Source organism: Echinops telfairi, unplaced genomic scaffold (assembly GCF_000313985.2).
Source record: "Echinops telfairi isolate 266 unplaced genomic scaffold, ASM31398v2 ScPeMD7_7410;HRSCAF=8448, whole genome shotgun sequence".
NCBI classification, from domain to species: Eukaryota; Metazoa; Chordata; class Mammalia; order Afrosoricida; family Tenrecidae; genus Echinops; species Echinops telfairi.
The window spans coordinates 3,512,763-3,532,565 of record NW_022111310.1 but is presented as its reverse complement, the minus strand read 5'-3'; the positions used below and the strand labels follow the sequence as shown (position 1 = coordinate 3,532,565).

Genomic DNA, 19,803 nt, shown 5'->3' with positions numbered 1-19,803 from the left:
GCAGGGCTCATCTGTCTCAGCTCGGTGCTTGGGGACAGCAGCACACAAGGAGAAGGAAGGCATCACTGGGGGTTTTCTGAACAAAGGAAGCACTTCCTGCCACATAGGAGGCACGACCCAGGTGGACGCAATAGATAGAGGGGCCACCAGGTCAGAGGAGAACATCCCAGTTCTGCTCCGGGCTCTGCTACCCCCGGGCAGACCTGCCCGACCACCTACTGGGCACCCAGCACTGACACCTTCCGCAGAGCTCCTGGGGTCAGGGGCTGCACCAGAGAAATGGAAAGGGAAGGTCCTGCGTACCATGGAAGGTGATGAGCTCCGAATTCTCCAGATGCGGGGCACCAACCTGCAGGGAGAGAAAGGGGAGGTCGCATGTCACAAACCCGGGCTCCTGCTGGTGTGCGCCTGTAGCCACCACCATCATGGGGTGTGGCCTGAGTAGGAATGTCATTGAGCAAGGTTTTCTCCTTTGACTCTGGAGTGCGGGGAGCCAGAGTGAGCCCCCCTCCCCATCTCTCCCCCGGCCTCTGCAGTCCTGGATGAAGAGGCATCCCAGGCCTTGAGTTGGGAGCCCCATCATGTAGCTGGGCAGGCATCAACAGAACTGGGTCCTAGTGGCCCAAATCTCACCAAGGAAGAAGCCTAGAACTTGTAGACCCCAAGCCAAGGCAGTGCTGGTCTGGCCAACCATGATCCTCCGAGGCTCAGCCTTAGCATTAGGCCCATGTGTGGGAGGCGCCAAGTGCCCCAGTGAGTGATCTGGGCCAGCTGTTAGTTTTTCGATGTGCACAATGAAAGATGAGCATAACGGACAGATGCTAACCGAGTGGTTCTTTAGTAAGGGGTGAGTATCAGGTTTGGGGAGGCTATTCTGGACTCCCCAGCCCCACGAGGCAGGTGTCTGTAGTCCCAGCTGATCTAGACGGCATTCCTTCCCATGGTTTCCCACAGCGCAGATCCCTGCACTCTCCTATCACAGCAGAGCCACCTGCAACCCCAGGAGCCCTGCTGGTGTAATGGTTATGCATTGGGCTGAGATCCACAAGGTCAGCGGTTCAAAACCGCCAGCCACTCCATGGGAGAAAGACGAGGCTTTCCCTTCCCATAAAGAAAGAAGCCCACAGAGCAGCCCTATCCTAGAGGGTCACTCTGAGTCAGCTTCGACTCAGGGAGGAGGAGGGAGGAGGAGGGAGGAGGAGGGGGCAGGTTTCAGGACCAAGCTGCTCTCCGGCAGTGAGACTGATGAGGTTCCTGCACTCCGGCGGTGAGCTGAGCATTGGCGTGGAGTTCAGAGGGGCTGTCCTGGGTTTTGGGGCATTTCTCAGGACCATTTCCCAAGCTCTTCGATGGAAATGTGTGAAAGCCCCTGTCCTCCCCTTCTGGTTGGCTGGCACCCTGGTGCCCAGGTGCGAGCTAGTGACGGTGTGTCCCATTCAGCAGCCTGTCTCGGCGTCCCCTGGCCTGTGGTGGAGACTCAGTGCCCCTGAGGTGGACACATGTTGAGGCCATGTCATCTTGACTCCAGTGACTCAAACACCATCACCTCCTCCCACAAGCAACAATCATGACCCTGCTCCCAGGACTCTTTCTCAGTTATAATTTACAAGCTCCCTGGGGCAGAGACGAAGCCTCTCTAGTTCATCCCCGTGTCCACAAGGCCACGGAGGACTTGGTGGGTGAGCAGTCCATCTTTGTCGGGGGAGTGGCTCCATGACTCAGCCTTGTACTCATGGGAGGCCATTCTCCCTGGGTCTCCCCACAGAAATGGGCAGCAGCACCACAGGCTGGCTGGGAGACACTGAGGCTCAGAGTGCCTGCATCTGCTTGATGGTCAGAAGTCCCTGGCTCCGCCTGCCCTCACTAGGTGACCTAGGACAAGGAGGTGTCCTTCTCTGTGTCACAGACCTCCTCTGAGGGTTCCCGAGACCGGAACTCTATGGGAGTGGAAAGTCTCCTCTTTCTCCATGGAGCGGCTGGTGGTTTTGAACCGCTGATCTTAAGGCTAGCAGCCTAACACGGAACCACTATGGCACCAAGCCACCCACTATGATAACAAGAGGCTTTTTTCAAATACTTTAAAGGCAGCACGCGGGCAGCGTGCCCACTTAGAAGGTCCAGGATGTCTCAGGGCCCCAGGTCATTAGGTACAAGCTCCGAAGGGGCACGTGTCTACTTACTGGCGTCTTGCAGTGTGGCCGGGCAGGTACTGGGAAAACAGCCTATGGGAAATGAGAACAGAGAGGTGACTCATCAGCCCACCCAACCATCCCAGGACCCCACCCTCCAGCTAAGGCCAGCCCCATGACCAGCCTATGCTCTCCCCACCACAGGCCCCACCCCACTTACTCCTTTGATGTTAATCATAGGTCCAGGCGGTCCCGGGGGGCCTGGAGGCCCAGGTAAGCCAGGTGGTCCCTGAGGAAGGAAAAAAGGTCCTTCCTGAGTTGCGGGGGTCTTCAGTGCAGAGGCGGCTGCAGCAGCCTCCCCAGGCTTGGGAACACCACGAGGGAAGTCGGCATGGCCAAGCAGATGAAGTTGTGCCCTGGGAAGACCAGTGCCCCCTGCAGAGCACTTCTTCCCTGGCAGCCGGCACTGCGCGGCAAGCCGCGCCTGGAGAGCCAGTGGCAACTTTCATCCTGCTGTACCAAAGCAGGGAATGATGCTCAGCATGGAGAAAGCAGCCTGCGCAAGGGCACCCAGGACTGTACAGCCGAACAGAGACGGGAAGCCAGCTTCTGCCCCCTCTCTGCCCACCAGCAGCCCACAGGCGATGATGTTCCGAGGGTGTCCTTCATGTGGGCAGGTGCCTCCTACCCATGCAGGACAGCTCACTGGTGTGAGGCCGCAGAACTGTTCTAAAGGCTGGGTTGCTCTGACCTTAACGTCACGCAAACCTGGAGGTCTGGCGGGTTCCTGTGGCCAGCCGGGAGGCTCCGCTCAGCAGGCGGGAGGCCCTGGGCTCCTGCAGAAGCTGTGCCATGGCATCCGTTTCTGGCCTAACCTAACAGTGCCAGCAGGTTTGACTCTTGTTAGTCCATCCTCCCCCCACCCACCGCCCCCTGGTGCTTCGAACAAATGGCGTTTCTCGACTTCTGGGTGCAGGACGTGGAAACAGGGTGGCGCGTGTCTGAGAAGCGGCAGCCAGAACGAAGAGCCATGTTTGCGTCGGGGGCTGGCAATCAGGGGCATGAGCTCAACTTGCTTCGGCCCGTGTCCTCCATTGTAAAACAAGGGCCCCACAGAGGTCTCATGGTGGGGGTGGTTACTGTCAGGATTAAGTGAGAGACTGGCCTTCAAGGCCCTTTGCTTGATGTACAGCTAAAACAATAAATAAAAACACCCCACAATGACCCTAGAGGACAGGGTAGATCTGCCCCTGTGGGTTTCTGAGACTAGAACTCTTTACAGGAGTACAAAGACCTGTCCTTCTCCCATGGAGCGGCGGGTGGCTTAGAACTGCTAACCTTGGGGATCACAGCCCAACTCGTAACCAAGGGTCCTTTGATGTACAGTGAGTGCTTGAGAATTCCTTCTAACCCTGGACTCTGTGGCTGCCCGGATGCCCTGCCATCCTTTGAGGCCCCTCCTCATCAGTAGATGTCCCTTGGATAGTCACTCACAAGCATTTACTGAGTGCCCACTGGTGCCTGAAAGCCTGGGCTGTCCAGAGGAGGGGAGAGGGTTTGAAGGCAGGTTTCCTGAGCACACCAGGGCCTCCTTCTGCCACCCATTCTCCGGTCAGGATGGGACGAGTATGGCTCCCTATGCTGCTATCAGTGGGAGGGGCCCTCCTGAGAGTGCCAGGGAAAAAATATCGATAGAAACCGAAGCAGCGGTGGAGAAGGGAGAACAGAATTCCTCAGCATTCCGTCTGCAGCCTGTTCACTGGACCCGCAGCTTCTCACCCCTCCTGTGCACTCGGGCCTCCCGGCTCCCCCCACTGATGGCATCGGGGCGGGGGGCACTCACCGGTATCATGACCCCTCGATCTCCCTTGGCACCCTTCAGGCCATTCAGTCCTGGGCGACCCTGAAACCCACAGGAGAAGTGTTAGCAAGCCGCCACCCCCTCGTCAGCACTTGGCCATGCGTCCATCCTTTGGAACCCTTCTGAGGACATGAATACCTACAGGCCGTCCCGGGAGGCCGAACTCCCCTTTATGTCCTGGTGGTCCTTTGGGCCCCTAGAGGAAGAACAAACACAGGGTAGTGAAGAACAGAAGGTCAAGGTCTGAGAAGATGGGGGCTACCCAGCCTGCCTTTGTGGACAGGGGTGACAGGGACCGAGGGGAGGAGGAAGGGGTGGCCACCGGCCTGGTTCCTGCTCTCCCAGCCTCCCTGCTCACGGCTGGAAGTGCCTCCTCAGAAGGAAGCCTCCCCCCACCCCCCCATGCTGAATCTCTTCCCTCCCCACCCTGGGGCAAGAGGGTGCTGGGCCATTTCAGACCACGTGGACTGTGGGCCTTGGCCTTGTGCCCCAGGGCTAACGCTTCCCCATTCTGTCCGTTATACCCCAGCCTAGCTCCACGGCAGCCCCAAGATCATGCTCCATACTGGGTTCTTGATGTGCTTCCATCGGTCTCAGAGGAGCAGAGACCTGCCCTGACTCCCCCACCATCCAGCAAAGTCCCTGACCAGGAGCATAGCCTGTCAGGTGCTGGCCGTCCGGACCCACAGGCTTCTAGAACCGCTGCCCTCCTCCAGCTGCCTCGGGAGCGCCTGTGTCGCCTGGGGTGGGGTGTGCAAGGCTAGGCAGGAGCTGACAGTATGATGAACCTCTTCCCAGAATCTGCCCCGCTTGGGCCTGACCTCGCCCCCTCCAGAGGCCGGGTCTGTACACTGTGCCACCCCCGTGGTCTTTGCCCAACCAGCATCTAAGGGAGCCCCAGCAGACCCAGACACAAGACTCCACCTACCATTGGCCCGGGGCTTCCGTGGACCCCAGGTTCACCCTGAAACAGGAAGACCCATCTTGTCACTTGGGGGAACACTGCTGGAGACAGACTCAGAGGAGGGAGGCCGAAGCCGATGTGTGCCCACAGGGTCTGGGGTCATTATTACCTTTTTCCCCATCAGCCTTTCCAAAGGAATGTCTCCGGTCAAGACAGCGCCCGGCTCCCCCTTCTCCCCCTGCAATTCAGAGAACCTTTCGATGAGACTGGGTTTCCTCTTCACCCCGGGTCCAGAGAAGCGCTGAGGCTTCACACCTACCGGGATGATGTCTCTTGTCTTCATCGCACCCATCCAAGCCCACTGTACACACCCCCCTCACTAGACACAGGAGGCTGACAACTGCCCGACTGAGTGGCTGACTCACGACCTGTGAGCGATTCCCTCGCAGTCCTGCCTGAAAACCCAGGCTGTGGTCGTCCTGCCCCTCGAAGGCCCCCGTTAGTCCTCCCGGGTCCAGCCCCGCAGGGTCCTTCCCAGCCTCCAGGAGCTTCTCGGTCCCAAGAGACTTGACGGCTTGCTTTCCTGACACCTCAACTCGAGGTCTGTTCCTACCAAGAATGGTTATTCCTCCTAAAACACTGGAGATCGGGAAACGAGGGGAAGGAGTCAACCCGAAGGTCTCTCTGAAGGTCGGGGTTCAGGTCGCCGCATGGGATTTGCACCCAGACTCCATGGTCCTTTGCAAACACCCACTCGGTCAGGCGCAATGACCTCATGTTAGTGGGAAGTGGGTGGAAGGCTGTCCTCAGCAGAGCCCTCCTGGATCTCAGGAGACTTCTGCGACGGTGCATGTCCAGAGAGCAAGACCGGTAGAGAAACCATCGAAGCAGCCCTCAGGCTCTGACTTTCAACTTTAGTGTGGGCCCCTGATGCGCTGGGCTGGCCCACAACGAGGGCTCCTTGCAGCAGAGCCCGGGCTGTGGTACCAGAACCCCCAGAGCAGCCTCTTCTGCTCCATCTCCTCACGCCCACCCTTAATACTTGGATCTTACCCCTCCGCCGGCGAGGAACGGGGTCCTGAGCACGCCAGCAGCAAGAAGAAGCAAGCACAAAAGCATTAGAGGCAGAGCGAGAGAAAGCGCGTTTGCTGCCACGGCGGGAGCAGAGCTGCCTGGGTGCCCATCCCAGTCTTTCAGGGTGGCAGGAGGGTAGTGGAGCGGGCAGCACGCGGGTCCCTCTGGAGCCATCAGACAGTGCCGCACTAGAAACAGGGCGTTTAAAGCAAAAGCCACCCAAGCTTTCCCTGGACAGGCATGGCTGGGCCCCTCCCAAGCTAGAGCTGCCCGGGCCCCATCTCACTCCCCCAGCCCATGGCAGCTCCAAAGGAGGCCTCTTTGCCTAGTGCACTGCACCTCCCACCTGCTGGAACTGGGGCCCAGCAGATACTAGAGCCCCTCCTCCTCTTTGGGGGTGTGGGCAGTAGTAGAAGGGCGGTGGGCAGGAGAAAGGGCAGAAGCTTCAGTCTCCTTTCTCCTGCAGAGCACACCCTGTTCGGCGCCCCAGCCCTTCCTTACAAAGTGCTCGGATTGGCTTTGCACCAGCCTCCGTCGTAGCAATGGCCACGATCCCTGTTTGTCCCTTTACCTGTCTGCTCCCTACAGCTTACTCCTCTCTCTCTCTAGTGCCTAGTGCAAGGAGCCTGGTGGCGCAGTGGTTAAATGCTTGACTGCCAGCCAGAAGGGCAGAGGTTGGAAGCCATCAGCGGCTCCTTGGGAGAGAGGTGCGGCAGTCTGCTTCTATAAAGATCACGGGTTGGTAACCCTCTAGGGGCAGACTGACACCATCCTTTGAGCCACTATGAGTTGAATTCAGTTCATCAGTAGTGGGAGTACCTAGGATAGAAATTGGCTAGCACACCTGCGGGGACCAGTAGACAGATACATACATGGAGGCATAAGCGAATGGACGAATTAGCAACCATAATACCTCCAAGTCCTTAATATTTGTTTGCAGATAACCCTTTCCCCCTTATCCATATAAACCTATGGTGAGGCCTTATCCATCCAAGCGTCAATATGGAAGGGCTCAAGGTGAGTCGGGAGACCACTCGGGCATGCACTGCATGCTAATCACTTATTCCTCAGATTCTGGACCTGGACCCAGACTGCCCCTCAATGGCAGAATGCCCTCATTTTATCATTTCTGAAAATGATCATTCATCTCCCTTGGTAACGATGGATTCTCGCACTCAGTAAATATTGTGAGTGCCGTATGTACAAGAGAAGCTAGCATGAGGCCTGCCCACAGAGCGAGTGCATTCTACAGGGGTGCCCAACAGGCCGTCAGACTTCGGGCAGCACCAGGGAGGTCCCTCCCAAAGAAATGTTGGCTTGAGCTCAGTTTCCCAGACCCCGCAGCCCAGCCGCAACCTGGAGGCATGTTGCCATGACCAAAGCTCGCCGCTGGGGAGTGAGTGCTCCTGGGTCTCTTTTGAAGAGAATAAAACTGCCCTGGGACCCGATGGCAGTGACGGCTGCCCACCCTTGTGAAAACCACAACGACAGTCATCCAAATGTGCACCCAATGTGTCAGTTTATGCATGCGGGGTGCCTCTGACTGTACGATACAATAACATGCGTTAACAGCCGCTCCCAGCCAATTTCAAGGGTTTGGAAAATTTTTGGAACCCACCTGCCCTGGGGCCCTCTTACCTGCTCCCCCTTCAGTCCCGGAAATCCAGGTATGCCAGTGTCCCCTTTTGATCCTTTGGGGCCCTAGAAGGAATTGTTGGAGGTGGGTGGGGGTTGCTGTTATTTGATTAAAATGCTTTTACCAATCAGAAAAGTCCCACTCCCCCAAAAGTGGAGCAAAGAGCGCATTCCCAATTAGGTGGAAGTCACCCTTAGCCACGCTACATTCTCAGTTTCCCGTGGTCCAGCTCTGGGAGGCCTGTCAGCTCCACACCTCTTGGAACTTGGGTTTCCTCCATTTGAGGGGCATGGAAACAGCCCGAGGGGGGGTGGCTCTGCTCCGACTGCTGTTCCAGACCACCCTCCAGACCAACCCACCCAGCTTCCATGACTTCGCCCCCCTCTCTGTCTCCCCACTGTTGTTGGGATGGGATCAGAATGTTCCAGCCTGACATCCCAAGTCCACCTCACCCAAGCTTCGCCACCTCATCTTCCACTCTGCCCCATATCATGGGGGAGGGGGGAAGGACCCCTTCCTCTTGGACCCTCTGTCTTCCCATTGCCTCTGTACTTCAGTCTCTACCATGCCCACCAGCTACGCCCCCCCCCCCTCTGTGCAGTCTTTGGACCTCCCCGTCAGAGGCAACCCCAACTCCCAGAGACACGCTACGGCTGTGGCAATGCCTCACATAGCCATGACCTGTGCCGCCCCCCCACCACCGCCCCCTTTCTTGCCATGTAACTTTTCCAAGTCCCTGTCTTGTCTCCTGGGTTCAAGGGTGAGCGGCCCATCAGGGCAATGGCTTTCAGACATCATTTGTTTTTCATAGTGAAACTCTGCCTTTCTTTCCTCTGTTAACTTACAAATAAAGTCTTAAATGAAAGCCACCGTAGAAAGTGTTTCCAACGGCGCGTCCCTTATTGGAAGGCTGTGGCCAGCCCCCGGTACTGCTTGCTCCACCCTGTCCTCACTCCCTGCCGTGGCCTGGAAGGACTTCTGAGGAGCCTGGGGCTCCCTGGAGAACACAGAACCACTCATTTAGAGCAACATGTATTCTGGAACATGCTCCGGGTCAGGGAGCAGCCAAGCTGGGGCTAGAGCCAGAGCCCGACCTCTTCTCTAACACAGGGCCCTGCTCCTGGGCGGCCTCTCTTCCCTGCTGTGAATGTCTGGGTCCCCTGCATTTTCAGCATCATCATAGGACCGAGTCCTTTAGAAAAGGCACTGAGTTCAAAAAGGCATAAAGGAACAGAAAAAGAAATCCCGTATGGTGCCAATGCCAAGAAGCAACGTCTCTACAGAGGGTTAGGCGAGAAGAAGGCAGGGAGGCAGTGGGCAAGCGAAGGCCCAACGAGGGGCTGCGGTGGGCAGCTGGAGTCGAAGGTGTATGAAGAGCTGGATCTAACCTGATGATCTGCTGTGTCAGCCTGGATTTAATTCACAGCAAGAAAACGGAACAATAAAGAATCAGCGATCTCTGTTATCTCTTTGAGACATCTTCACGTTGCTGGTTTTTTCGGGGCACAGAAGCTGCCCTCTGTTGGCATTGGGTCCTTCAGAGGGAGGCCCAGAGCCACTTCCTCAGCGTCTTCAGTAAGCTCTGCAGGTTCTGCTGGGGGCCGGCTATGTGGGCTTCAGTAAAAGCCCAAACTCTGGGATAAAACTCGTTATGGGAATGCATTTTCACCTTTGGTGGTGTCCCTCAGTGGAGCACACAAACAAACAAACAAACAAACAAACAAACAGACTCACTGCTATCAAGTCAAATCATACTCATGGCACCTGAAAGGGCAGGGTAGAACTGCCCCCGTGGGTTTCTTTATCGGAGCAGAAAGCCCCGTCTTTCTCCTGTGGAGCAGCTGCTGGTTTCAAACTGCTGACCTCATGGTTAGCAGCCCAGTGCATAACCACTACACCACCAGGAGCACATACACTTATACACACACACACCCATCACCATCACCCCTGCTCTCTCTTTGATGGAGTTTATGTACTTGAAATGCTTGACTCATTTACTTGCATTCATAGGAAGTCAACCACTGCTGGGGCATTCGTTGTCTCTGGGGTAGAGAGAGCACCCCAACCCTCCAGTAGATGTTCACAGTACAGACGAGAATAAAGACAGGGTGCAAAAAAACCCCTAGGATTCAAAGCCCCGTGGAGCTCAAAGCAGAGAAGGGTCCACAAGCTGGGGTAACCAGGCAGGCTAGGTGAGCCAGACAGCATCAGCGCTCGCAGAGATGGAGGAAGGAGTGGAAGGAACAAAGACATGGCGGTGGGAGAGCCATGCGCATGGATGAAAGAGAGCGACCAGGTACTTACCGGAAACCCTGGCAGCCCAGGCATGCCCTCTGCCCCCTGTGACATGCAAAAGCAAAGGCGGTCAAGTTAGAGACACATCAGGATGCGGTCCGCTCCCTCCCAGCATCTTCCAGAGGCACTGTCCCGCACAAGGGCCCCAGCCTACTGTGCAAAGGAGAATTCTGAGGTCCACCGGCACACAGAGAGTTGAGGGCAGAGCCAGAAGGTTCTTGGGCACCTATAGCCTTGGCTCCTTTGAGCTAGACCTCTCTCGATTTTACACGGCAGCCCCCTCCGTGCAGTCACCCGGCACCTGAGACCTGGCAGGGTCCTGATGCAGCACCGATAGCTGTCCTTATTACACCGTGTTCCTGAACTCCATGGAGCGTGCCCAGGTGTGAGATGAGCTGGTAACTTGCAGGTGGGAAGGGGGACCGTTCTCTTTCCTCACGGGAGCCAGCATGGCCCCCTCCATCCCTGGGAAAGCCCCTGGTGCACAGAGCTGGGAAGTCACTGCATCTGGAATAGATTTTTACTTCCTGCCAGCTCCGGATAGCGGCAGCTATTAAAATACACCGCCATCCAGTCAGTTCCAACGCCCAGCGTCCCTAGGGCCCGAGTGGGACGGTTCCTTAGGATTGCTGAAACGTGAATCTGTACACCGTACAGCTCATCTTGGCTTGAGTTGTCACTCTTGCAATGCAACGCCGTGTCACTGTGAGGACTGAGAGTGTAGGGGTGGAGTCTAGCCTGTCAATCCAGAGACAGCCAATGAGACCGCTGTGTGGGCATAGCCTTCTCCTGAGAATTCTGGGAACTGCTGTATTTTTTCCTCCTTGGAGGCGGGAAACACTTCTCTCTCTCTGCTCACTGCGTGGGAGACATTGCAGCTGACAAGACACATGGACCTATGGTAGTGCCCTGAGATGGAGAAGCCGCACGGACCTACCCTGATGCAACCAGACCTCTGAAGCCAGAGGAGCCACGTGGAGACCCCTGCCAGCGCTGAGATGCTTACACCACCACGGGGTCCAAAGACTTTCTACCCACTGGCCTGTGATCGTCCTGCATTCGGTGTCATTGCTTGTGTTTTGTCAGTCTGAAGAGGACTTTTTATCTTGGTATCGAACATATGGGCTAATATCGGACTTAAGGGTTGGACTGGACTGGGCTGGGATGATTTCTTAATGTACAATTACCCTTTATAGAAAACTCTCTCTTCTACACATGGGACAGTCTATGAATTTGTTCCTCTAGTAACCCTGGACTTACACATGCCGCAAGAGCTCCTAGCAGCTATGAAAGGCTAATGGGTTTGGCTCAGTCTAGAGAGGGACCTAACCAGAATGGATCGGTTCCACAGTACACTGTGTATGCAGCGGGGCAGGGCAGACAGCGTGCCAGCTAGGCCCAGGACCCTCTCAGACAGGAACATGCTAGGGATGGAGGAGGTCTCGATTTGCCCAACTGAAGGACAGTGAAATCTACTGCTCAGCGCTGGACAGGATGGGAGACCTCAGGGCCAGATGGCATGGCCGGCAGGCAGAGCCGGGGCGGCAGGCTCAGAGGCCAGTCTTCACTGTAGGTCTGCTGATAGCTTGCTGTGGTGTGGCTCTGCCATTGCCCACCCTAACTTCCACCCTGCTTCAGTGTAAACTAAGACCCTGTGCGCCTGGACTTGGACTTGCGGCCTGGCTTATGTCAGGGCGTGATTATGGGGGTGTTTTTGTAGACATCAAGGAGAGGGTGTCCCGCTGGAGACAGGAAGACTGCCTCAAACCGAGGCGCTCTGCAGAAGCAAGGGCTCGGCCTCGAGACCTGCCCTGGGGAGGGCCGTGGACTGGCCCTGGACACGGGTGGGGCTTCAGGCCAGCCTCATCAGATCGGCAAGGCTAGGTGCACAGCTGTGGGAGGAGAGGTCTCCTCGGGGTGTGAAGAGGGCCTCCGTTTGCACCCATCACCCCTTGTTAGCTGCCCCACAGTCTGGTGAGAGAGGGGAATCAGAGGTGCAGGGGGTGGGGGTGGAGCAGGGCTGGCCCCAGCAGGCGCTGGAAGGTGCGGTGCAGGTTTATTGCACAGGCCGGAGGAGGTGCCTTCCTTCCTCTTTAACGCTAGGCCAGCTCCATGGGCCCAAGCAAACAACATCTTTGTGTGCCAGCTGCCTGAGCTTTTTAACCAGGCTGGAAAGACCAAGGCAAGGCATGGGCCGTTCCCGGGCCTCCCTTTCCCCATTAGCACAGGCTCTGTCTGGGCTGTGAAGCGAGGCCAGGCAGGCAGAAGCAGGTCAAAAGCATTGCCCAGACACCAGCTTAGTGGTGACGTATGTCTCTCTGTGTCCCTGGATACACACACTCGCACTGCTGAATCTTAGGCGTGGGGCCTCCCCTGCCTCGGAGGGCAGGCTGACCTGACCAGATTCCTGGGACAGTAACTTTTCCATCCTACGCTAGCCTGTCTGCTTCAGGTGCGCCAAGGATCGCAAACCAACCCGGAGCCTGTTTCACCCCGGACGTGTGGGTAAGCACCCCACTCCAGGGCCGCTGTTGATACACACCGGAGGCCCAATGAGCTCAGGAATGTCAGAGAAATTCATGAGTCCGTGGGTGATGTTGATGAAAGCCTGGGGGAGAGAGAGAGAAAATCAGACGAGGACAAAGGGGGACACGTGTTCTGTCCTAATTTAAGTCACTCAGCAGGACAGAACTCAGGCAGACTTCTCTAACAGCCTCACACACGCTGCCAGTCCACCTACCCCTCTCCTTCTTACAGAACAGCCCTGTGCTGCCTTACTACTGCCGTCTTTTAATGAGCGTTGATGTTACCCCCTATACGAATGCATCCTCCCGTGCAGAAATGTAAGCACACACCCCCATAGAAAATGTGTAGCCTTGTTCTGTTCCCTCCCATGTACATGTGGTGATGGTACAGAAATGGCATCAGGCTGCACATGTGATTCTTGAATTGGCTCTCCCCCAAGTCTAGTTTATAGCTTGGAGTGCTTTCCATGTGAAGTTGTGGGCCGTGGATGTTTTTAGCTTAAACAGACTGCCAAAGAGCTGTCCAAGGGGGCTGTGCGGTTTACACTTCCACCAGAAGCATAAGAGAGTACCTATTTCTCCCCATCCTTACCCACGGTGGATATATTTTTTATCATCCTCATTTATTCTTTGTTGTTGCTCTGGGATTATCCTTTTCCCAGTTATTTGGGGCGTTTTGCCTTTTTGTCATCTACCAGTAGGACATCCTTTTTCTCAGCAGGATCACAATTTCCCACAAATGTGAGGTCCCATTATTAAAAGGAAGAAGCCCTGGTGGCATAATGGGCTTAAGCACCGAATTGCTACCTGAAAAGACCAGGTGCTCGAACCCACCAGCCGCTCCACAGGAGAAAGAGGAAGCTTTCTGCTCCTGTAAAGGTTTACAGCAGGGGTCCTCAAACTTTTTAAACAGGGGGCCAGTTCACTGTCCCTCAGACCCCTTGGAGGGCCGGACTATAGTTTTAAAAAAACTATGAACAAATTCCTATGCACACCGCACATATCTTATTTTGAAGTAAAAAAACAAACGGGGCAAATGCACGCGGCGGACTGGATACATGTCCTCAGTGGGCCGCATGTGGCCCGCGGGCCGTAGTTTGAGGACGCCTGGTTTACAGCCTCGGAAACCCAGGAGGGCAGTTCTACTCAGTCCTGTACTTGATTCCAAGGCAGTGAATGGGAACATTACATGGGTGGCAATCTGGTCCCAGCCCACACCCCCTTCCACCTGCCCTAAGCTTACCCACCACAGTCAGCTCCTGTGCCTTGGACACACCCCTGTGCTTCGGCTCAGGGTGGCCCTGCCCCCTAAATTCTAGGTGGCCTCATCCTCCATGCCAACCTGGTAAGACCCTCCTTAGGTTTCAAGGTCTTGCTCAAAGACACCACCTAGAGAAAGCCCCCCTTGATCTCTCACATCCCTAACCATCCTTCTTCGCAGCTACCCCCTTATGTTTCTTTGCATCTCAGCTGCAGGGGCTTGCAGCCGTCCTCCCCTCCTGAACCAGGACTCGTGGAGGGTGGAGACCGTGTGCGGCTTCCCTCTGTAACCACAGGGCCCGGTATGGGGCCTGATAGGAGTGCACGCGTGTGGGTGTTTGTTTTTGTTAGGGTGCTGTCGAGTCAATCCCCACAGAGGCGGGGTGACACCCATCTGGTGCTGAGAGTGACGGAGCCTGCACTGTGTGCCAGGAGCACCGGAGGAGACAGACCAGGCAGCAGCGGTGGCAGCACGAAGACCGGAGGAGGCCGGTGGCCCAGATTCCTGCAGAAAGCGTCGTGGCCCTGCTGGTGGGGATGGGGGTAGTAGGGACACTTTCTACCAAAGGGGCTCCTTTGGTGGCTCCTCGAGGCCTGGACTCTGTCCAGTGGGTGGGGGGACAGAGTGGCCTATTGGATTGGCAGTTGGGAGAAGCATCAGTGGGCCCTTTCTTTCTCCCAGGCACTAGGGCCACCTGGGGCAGGTGGGCAGGGCTTTAGTATCTGAGTTTGCTTAGGAGCATCTGACGGCCCCATGGGCGAAGTCCTTCAACTTCTCCTCTATCCAAACAGGGGCTTTCCTCTTGGTTTGGGGTTTCACTCTTCCACTTGTTTAGAACCTGTCTGGGTGCTGCCTCTTCAGGCCTTCCTCAAAACCCACCTCCTAGGCTGCTTGTGGGGGTTGGTGCCCACGTGCCATCACCCCGAGGGGTGCTCTGGAAGCATCCCAGGAGCACCGTGGCAAGGGGGGCAAGGGGTGTGGGCGGCAGGTGAGGTGTGCTGGTGGGAGGAAGCCCCCCACCTCCATTGCTCACTTCATGTCCCCTGAAGGCAGCCAGCTTTCAGACAAACTCCTCCCCAAGCCAAATATTCAAGAGCCATGCTCTGACCTGGGCGCTACTCACACTAGGCAAGATCTCAATGCGGCCTGGTGGACCCCGGGGCCCAGGGGGTCCCATGCGGCCAGTGCCATCCATTCCCCGGTCACCCTGGTTCCAGCAGTGAGAGAAAAAGGAAAGATTCAGTGTCAGTGGGTAATGCTTCTAGAAGCAGGGTGAACAGACACTCCCCTTCCCCCAACACACACACACACACACACACACACACACACACCTGCAACCTCACCTTGGGTCCCTGGTCTCCTTTTTCTCCTTTCTGACCCTGCAAAACGAAACGAAACAAAAAGAAAACCCCAACACCACATGCTTCGGTTTTCGTCTGTCACTCTATTCCTGTCCACCAGCCCTTGTCCCCTCCCCACCCATCCCCCCAGCAGACCAGGCCCAGGTAGGGGGTCCTGGGCCCCCTCACTCCACGTGACATTGTGACAGTACGACCATTCTCCCGGTGGAAGTTTCAAAAATCAACCCACACTCGATGCCGTTGGCCTGGGGATTCTGGGTTCACTCCAGAGCCTGGGGCTCCCAGAGCCTTCGCCGTCCTGGGGAAGGGCAAGGGAGGACAGCTCAGAGCCAGCCCCATGTCCTGGGCACAGGGGGTCCAGTGGAGAAGAAGGGCCGTGCCCCCCTCAGCCCGGCCTCCCATGCAGCAGCCGAGAATGGACACACTTCTTTTACCTCAAATCCAAGTCCGACTTCACAGGCAGGGCCTGGGGGTCCGGGCGGCCCGGGGGGCCCTGGGGGACCCATGACCCCTGGAGTGCCAACTTCTCCGTTCTTGCCTGGGAGTCCCGGCAAACCTCTGTTGCCAGGGTCACCCTGTAAGCAAGAGGACACGTTGGTCATGCAGGACTACACTCACTCCTTGCGGTCTTTGAAGGGAATGGGGCCGAGGCGTCTCTGCCCTGTGCTGCTTTGTGAGACAAAGCAGCAGCCTTGTGACTGGCGTGCCTCTTGGGAGTAAGTTGCTCCGAGCATCCCTGGGCAGGGGTGGGGGTGGGGGGTCAAGGAAGGGGAAACTCTCCAAGGGACTGTGCCCTGCTGTGCGACCTCCGTGGAGAAGTCCCTGAAAGTCCATGGTCATCAGCCAGGGAGAGGAGCGGGTCACCCAAGACGGGGAGGCTGTCATTTCTTACCTTTTCACCAACTGAACCATCAGGCCCTTGTGGTCCCTGAAACAGAAAAACCCAAAGCTAATTAAGATCGCTCTCCTCAAACGCCCTGCCATCGAACCCAGTTGTCGGATTCACAGTGACACCACTGTGTGGGGTTCCAGAGCGGCCCGTCTTTATAGGAGCAGCCAGCCTCATCCTCTTCCTGAGGAGTGGCTGGTGGGTTCGAACCTTGCTGTAAGCCGTCCAACCCGCAGGCCCACCAGGGCTCCGTAATGCACATCTCATGGGTGTGCGTCATTCAGACCCAGCTCAGAGGGAGGAAGATGCAGCCCCGTGGATTCTACAGCAGCATGCTGTGAGATGGGATCCTGCCCTGTCATTGGCCGGTCTAGGTTTGCTTCTTCTAGATAGTTCATGAGAGTAGGGTGAAATATCATCCGATATTTATGGTTTTATTTGGGGGCAGATTTCTTTCTCTCAGCATAGTTTCAAGGTCTACCCGTGCTGTAACCTGTATCAAGGCTTTATTGTCTCGATGGCGGGGTTTTATTCCGCGGTGTGCATGTACCGCATTCTGGGGATATGCTGAAAGAATCGAAAGCGGGCATCCAGACAGGTCCTTGTACATCCGTGTTGGTGCTGGCACTACCCACAAGGGCCCTGTGGTAGTTACAGAATTTCACGGCAACCTGATTAATAGGTATAGGGGTGGCGTCTAGCCTATCAAGCAGGCCACAGCCTGATGGTGCCTCCTTGTGGGCGTGGCCTTCTCATGAGGATTCTGGGAGTTTTCCTCTCTTCTTCCCTGGAGACCGGACACACTTTGTTTCACCTTTTATTAACAAGCCATGTGGAGCCACGCTGATGGCAGCCAGAGCCCTGGAGATGCATCCACGGCCATCAGATCTACAGGACTTTCCACCCACTGGCCGGTGATCGTTGTGTGTGCTGCGTGCGTCTGAAGAGAAATTCATGGGCTAATCTTGGACTGATGGGCTTGATCTGGAGTGGGCTGGGATGTTTTATTGAGGCATAAGTACTTCTTGATATCGAGTTCTCTCTGACACCTATAGGAGTGTCTCTGGGTTGGTTTCTCTAGTCAACCGGGCCTAGTACGAAGACGGAAACCACCTAAGTGACCCTTGGTGAATGCACCATCAACAGAGCACGGTCCAGAGATGCCACCGGTCAGGACAGAGATGCTTTCTCTACATCCAGAGCCTCGTCCTTGGCTTATGGGTGATTTTTCACACTGTCACATGCAACGCTCCTCTTAAGCTCTGCAGAAAAAGGTGCTTTTCCCTCGCCCTTCAGGAATCTGTTTCTACTTGACGAGGAAGCAATCTAGCAAAACCACCCCTAAGTTGCCCCACTAACCCCCTCACCAGCGAGTCGATGCTGACTCGTGGTGACCCCGAGAGTGTCTTAGAACTGCACTCAAAGTGGTTGCCATGGGTCAGAGGTCGATCACTGGATCTTCTGGGAGCCCTTATTGAAGAACTCGAACTGCTTAGCCACTGCGTCGCCTAAGGACTCCCAAGGAAGCTCACGTACACACCCCCAACTGTAAGGTGACCAGATTTCCACATTGGTAAAGCAGGACACCATTGATCAAACTCATATCCTGGCGAAATAGCCACACAGCAGCCGAAAACCATAGACCCTAGCTTGTCCTGCACTCTTTCCAAAAATCGGGACTTTTTAAAAACACCACAGGACGTGGGACAAATTGTTAAAAATCACGACTGTCCCGCCAAAAGTGGGACGTCTGGTCACCTTACCCAACTGGCACTCCCAGAAGGTTTCTGAAACCAACACGCATGTGTGTGGCTCGCCTCCCACCTTCCCCGGGGCGGGGCCCCGAGCAGCTGCAGAGGATGTGGCTGTGGGTAGGTTTAAGATCAAGGTCTGGTGTGTGGGAGGAGTGAGGGGAGGGGAGGGGAGAGGTGAGAAGCACAGGTAAGATGAGCAGAGAGGTCTGCAGCGTTTCCTGCAAAGTTTAAATTCTAGTGAAACGGGACATGTCAAGCCGTTCCCTCCTCGTCTTCTGAGAAATAATCTTCTATGAAAATCGGGTGACAACAAACACACTGGAGGGCACACAGAATTGGGAGAGGCAGCACAGGCACGGTGGCATGTAGGCAGTCAGCACTGTTCACGGCCTCACCCGGCTGGGTGCACAGAAGACTCCCACCCGCACCCCAGCGGGCAGGAAGGGACCCTCCCCCAAGGAGTCCCAGTCAAACTCCAGACGGTCCCCAGCATGAGGTTCACGGCAATGTTATTGTCCCCTTTCGGCTGACAGGGCTCATCGCATCCACCAGGCTGGGAGCCGCCTCCAGAGAGGAACCCTGCCCCGTCTCCCCATCTCCCCGTCACACAGGCCCAGAGAAGGAAGGGGTTAGACTGGAGTTTTAAACTCTGAGGGAGTGTTGCTCGTTCATCAGACGCTCATCTGAGGGTGCTGAGGGCACAGACACAGTGCTGTGCGCCCCATGTTTGCTGGGTGGGATGCGGTGGGGGGGCATACAGGTAAGCTAAGTGTTTGTGCATGCCACAGCGCAGGAGGGGGTCCCTGCAGAATAAACACTGTGCTGAGGGAGCATGGAGCGGGAGGTATTTTCCACTCCTCAGCCGTCAGGGAGAGCTTCCCGGAGGATGCACGGAGCTGGGCCTTGAGGAGGAGGAGAGGGATGCTCTCTATCCCAGCAGCCAGAGACTGGGGTGGGGCTGCCTTGGGGGCCTGGAGGCGCTGCAGGCAGACCAGGCAGATGGGGCAGGACCCTGGAGGCCTGTGTGGAAGTTAAGTTACTAGAGTGGGTGGTGGGAGAGGGTCCTTGGGACCCTGAGCTTCTGCTAAGCATGACGGGAAAGCCGCCGGCAGATAATTGTTAGGGTCGCCCAACAGGACGAAGAGTCAGTGCCACGAGATGGCCCGTGTGCAGAAGGAGCAAGTGCAGGCATCCCATTCCTCGGGCTCTGTCCGGAGGGCAGAGGGGGTATTTTCCCCAGGGAGAGGGCAGGGCCTGATGTCAACCCTGCTGTAGGCGGGGGACAGGGCATCTGGGTGGAAAGAGTGGAAGCCGGCTGGAGATAAAGGGAGGTGGGGCAGGGCCCTGAGCAAATGAGCGGGCGGCAGTCTGAGGGCAGCCCTGGCCAGTGGCCAGAAGTGGTGGGTAAGGGAGACAGAGGAGGACCAGAGAGCTGTTTTTGAGCCCAGGTCACTGGGGCGGGGCGGTGTGCACTCTGCAGCAGGAACAGGCCAGACGTAGGCAGAGGAGGTGGGTGCAGTGAGCCCAGTCTGGGGCTCAGCAGGGGGGCAGGGGGCAGTCAGATCTGGCAGTCGGGGAGAGGATGGGGAGGCCCAGCAGCTCCCCAGGGTTGGACCCTCCCACCTTCTGGTACCTTTTCTCCCTTCATCCCAGGAAGGCCAGAGGCTCCATCGACTCCAGGTTCTCCCTCGGGGCCCTGGGGAACATCAGCAACAGTCAGTCTACAACATCCTGGGTAAGAATAAGCCAGCAAGCACCAGGCGGGTAGAAAAAGGGAGACAGGATGGGGATGACCCCATGGGTGAGGCCAGCAGGGTCCAGGGCCTTGAGCCACCTCCAAGGAAGCCAGGTCTGGACCACAGTGTGGCCACCCCTGGACAGGGTCCATCCCTCTCTGAGCCACATTTTCTCCCCAGAGGGGGGAGTGGACGGGAGTGTCTCCGAGAGTCTCCAGCCCAGGCCCAGCGCTGACAGAGAGCCTGGGACTCTACGTGGCCCACTGTGGCCTGCATTTCCTCTACGGACGAAGGGGCAGCAGCTGAGACCTTCCTGGGGTCACTTCTCAGCACACTCAACTAGGAGTACTTGTGCTTACAAACGTTAGCTGGCTCCTC

General features: G+C 56.6%; 1 protein-coding gene across 3 annotated transcripts in view; it reads right to left on the bottom strand.

Annotated features, from left to right (window-relative positions):
• COL15A1 (collagen type XV alpha 1 chain) overlaps positions 1-19,803 on the bottom strand; it is a 109,599-nt gene that overhangs the window by 15,395 nt on the left and 74,401 nt on the right. The window contains exons 14-29 of one of the 3 annotated variants that reach the window (XM_045296602.1): positions 19,323-19,385; positions 15,939-15,974; positions 15,481-15,621; positions 15,276-15,344; positions 15,029-15,064; positions 14,809-14,892; positions 12,442-12,507; positions 9,909-9,944; positions 7,607-7,669; positions 5,064-5,132; positions 4,919-4,954; positions 4,133-4,186; positions 3,973-4,032; positions 2,350-2,418; positions 2,181-2,222; positions 304-349 (exon numbers count right to left, since the gene is read on the bottom strand). In XM_045296602.1, coding sequence (XP_045152537.1) covers positions 304-349; positions 2,181-2,222; positions 2,350-2,418; positions 3,973-4,032; positions 4,133-4,186; positions 4,919-4,954; positions 5,064-5,132; positions 7,607-7,669; positions 9,909-9,944; positions 12,442-12,507; positions 14,809-14,892; positions 15,029-15,064; positions 15,276-15,344; positions 15,481-15,621; positions 15,939-15,974; positions 19,323-19,385 — 970 coding nt within the window. The remainder of the gene's footprint in view (positions 1-303; positions 350-2,180; positions 2,223-2,349; positions 2,419-3,972; positions 4,033-4,132; positions 4,187-4,918; positions 4,955-5,063; positions 5,133-7,606; positions 7,670-9,908; positions 9,945-12,441; positions 12,508-14,808; positions 14,893-15,028; positions 15,065-15,275; positions 15,345-15,480; positions 15,622-15,938; positions 15,975-19,322; positions 19,386-19,803) is intronic. The other 2 variants (XM_045296603.1, XM_045296604.1) reach the window with 2 other exon arrangements.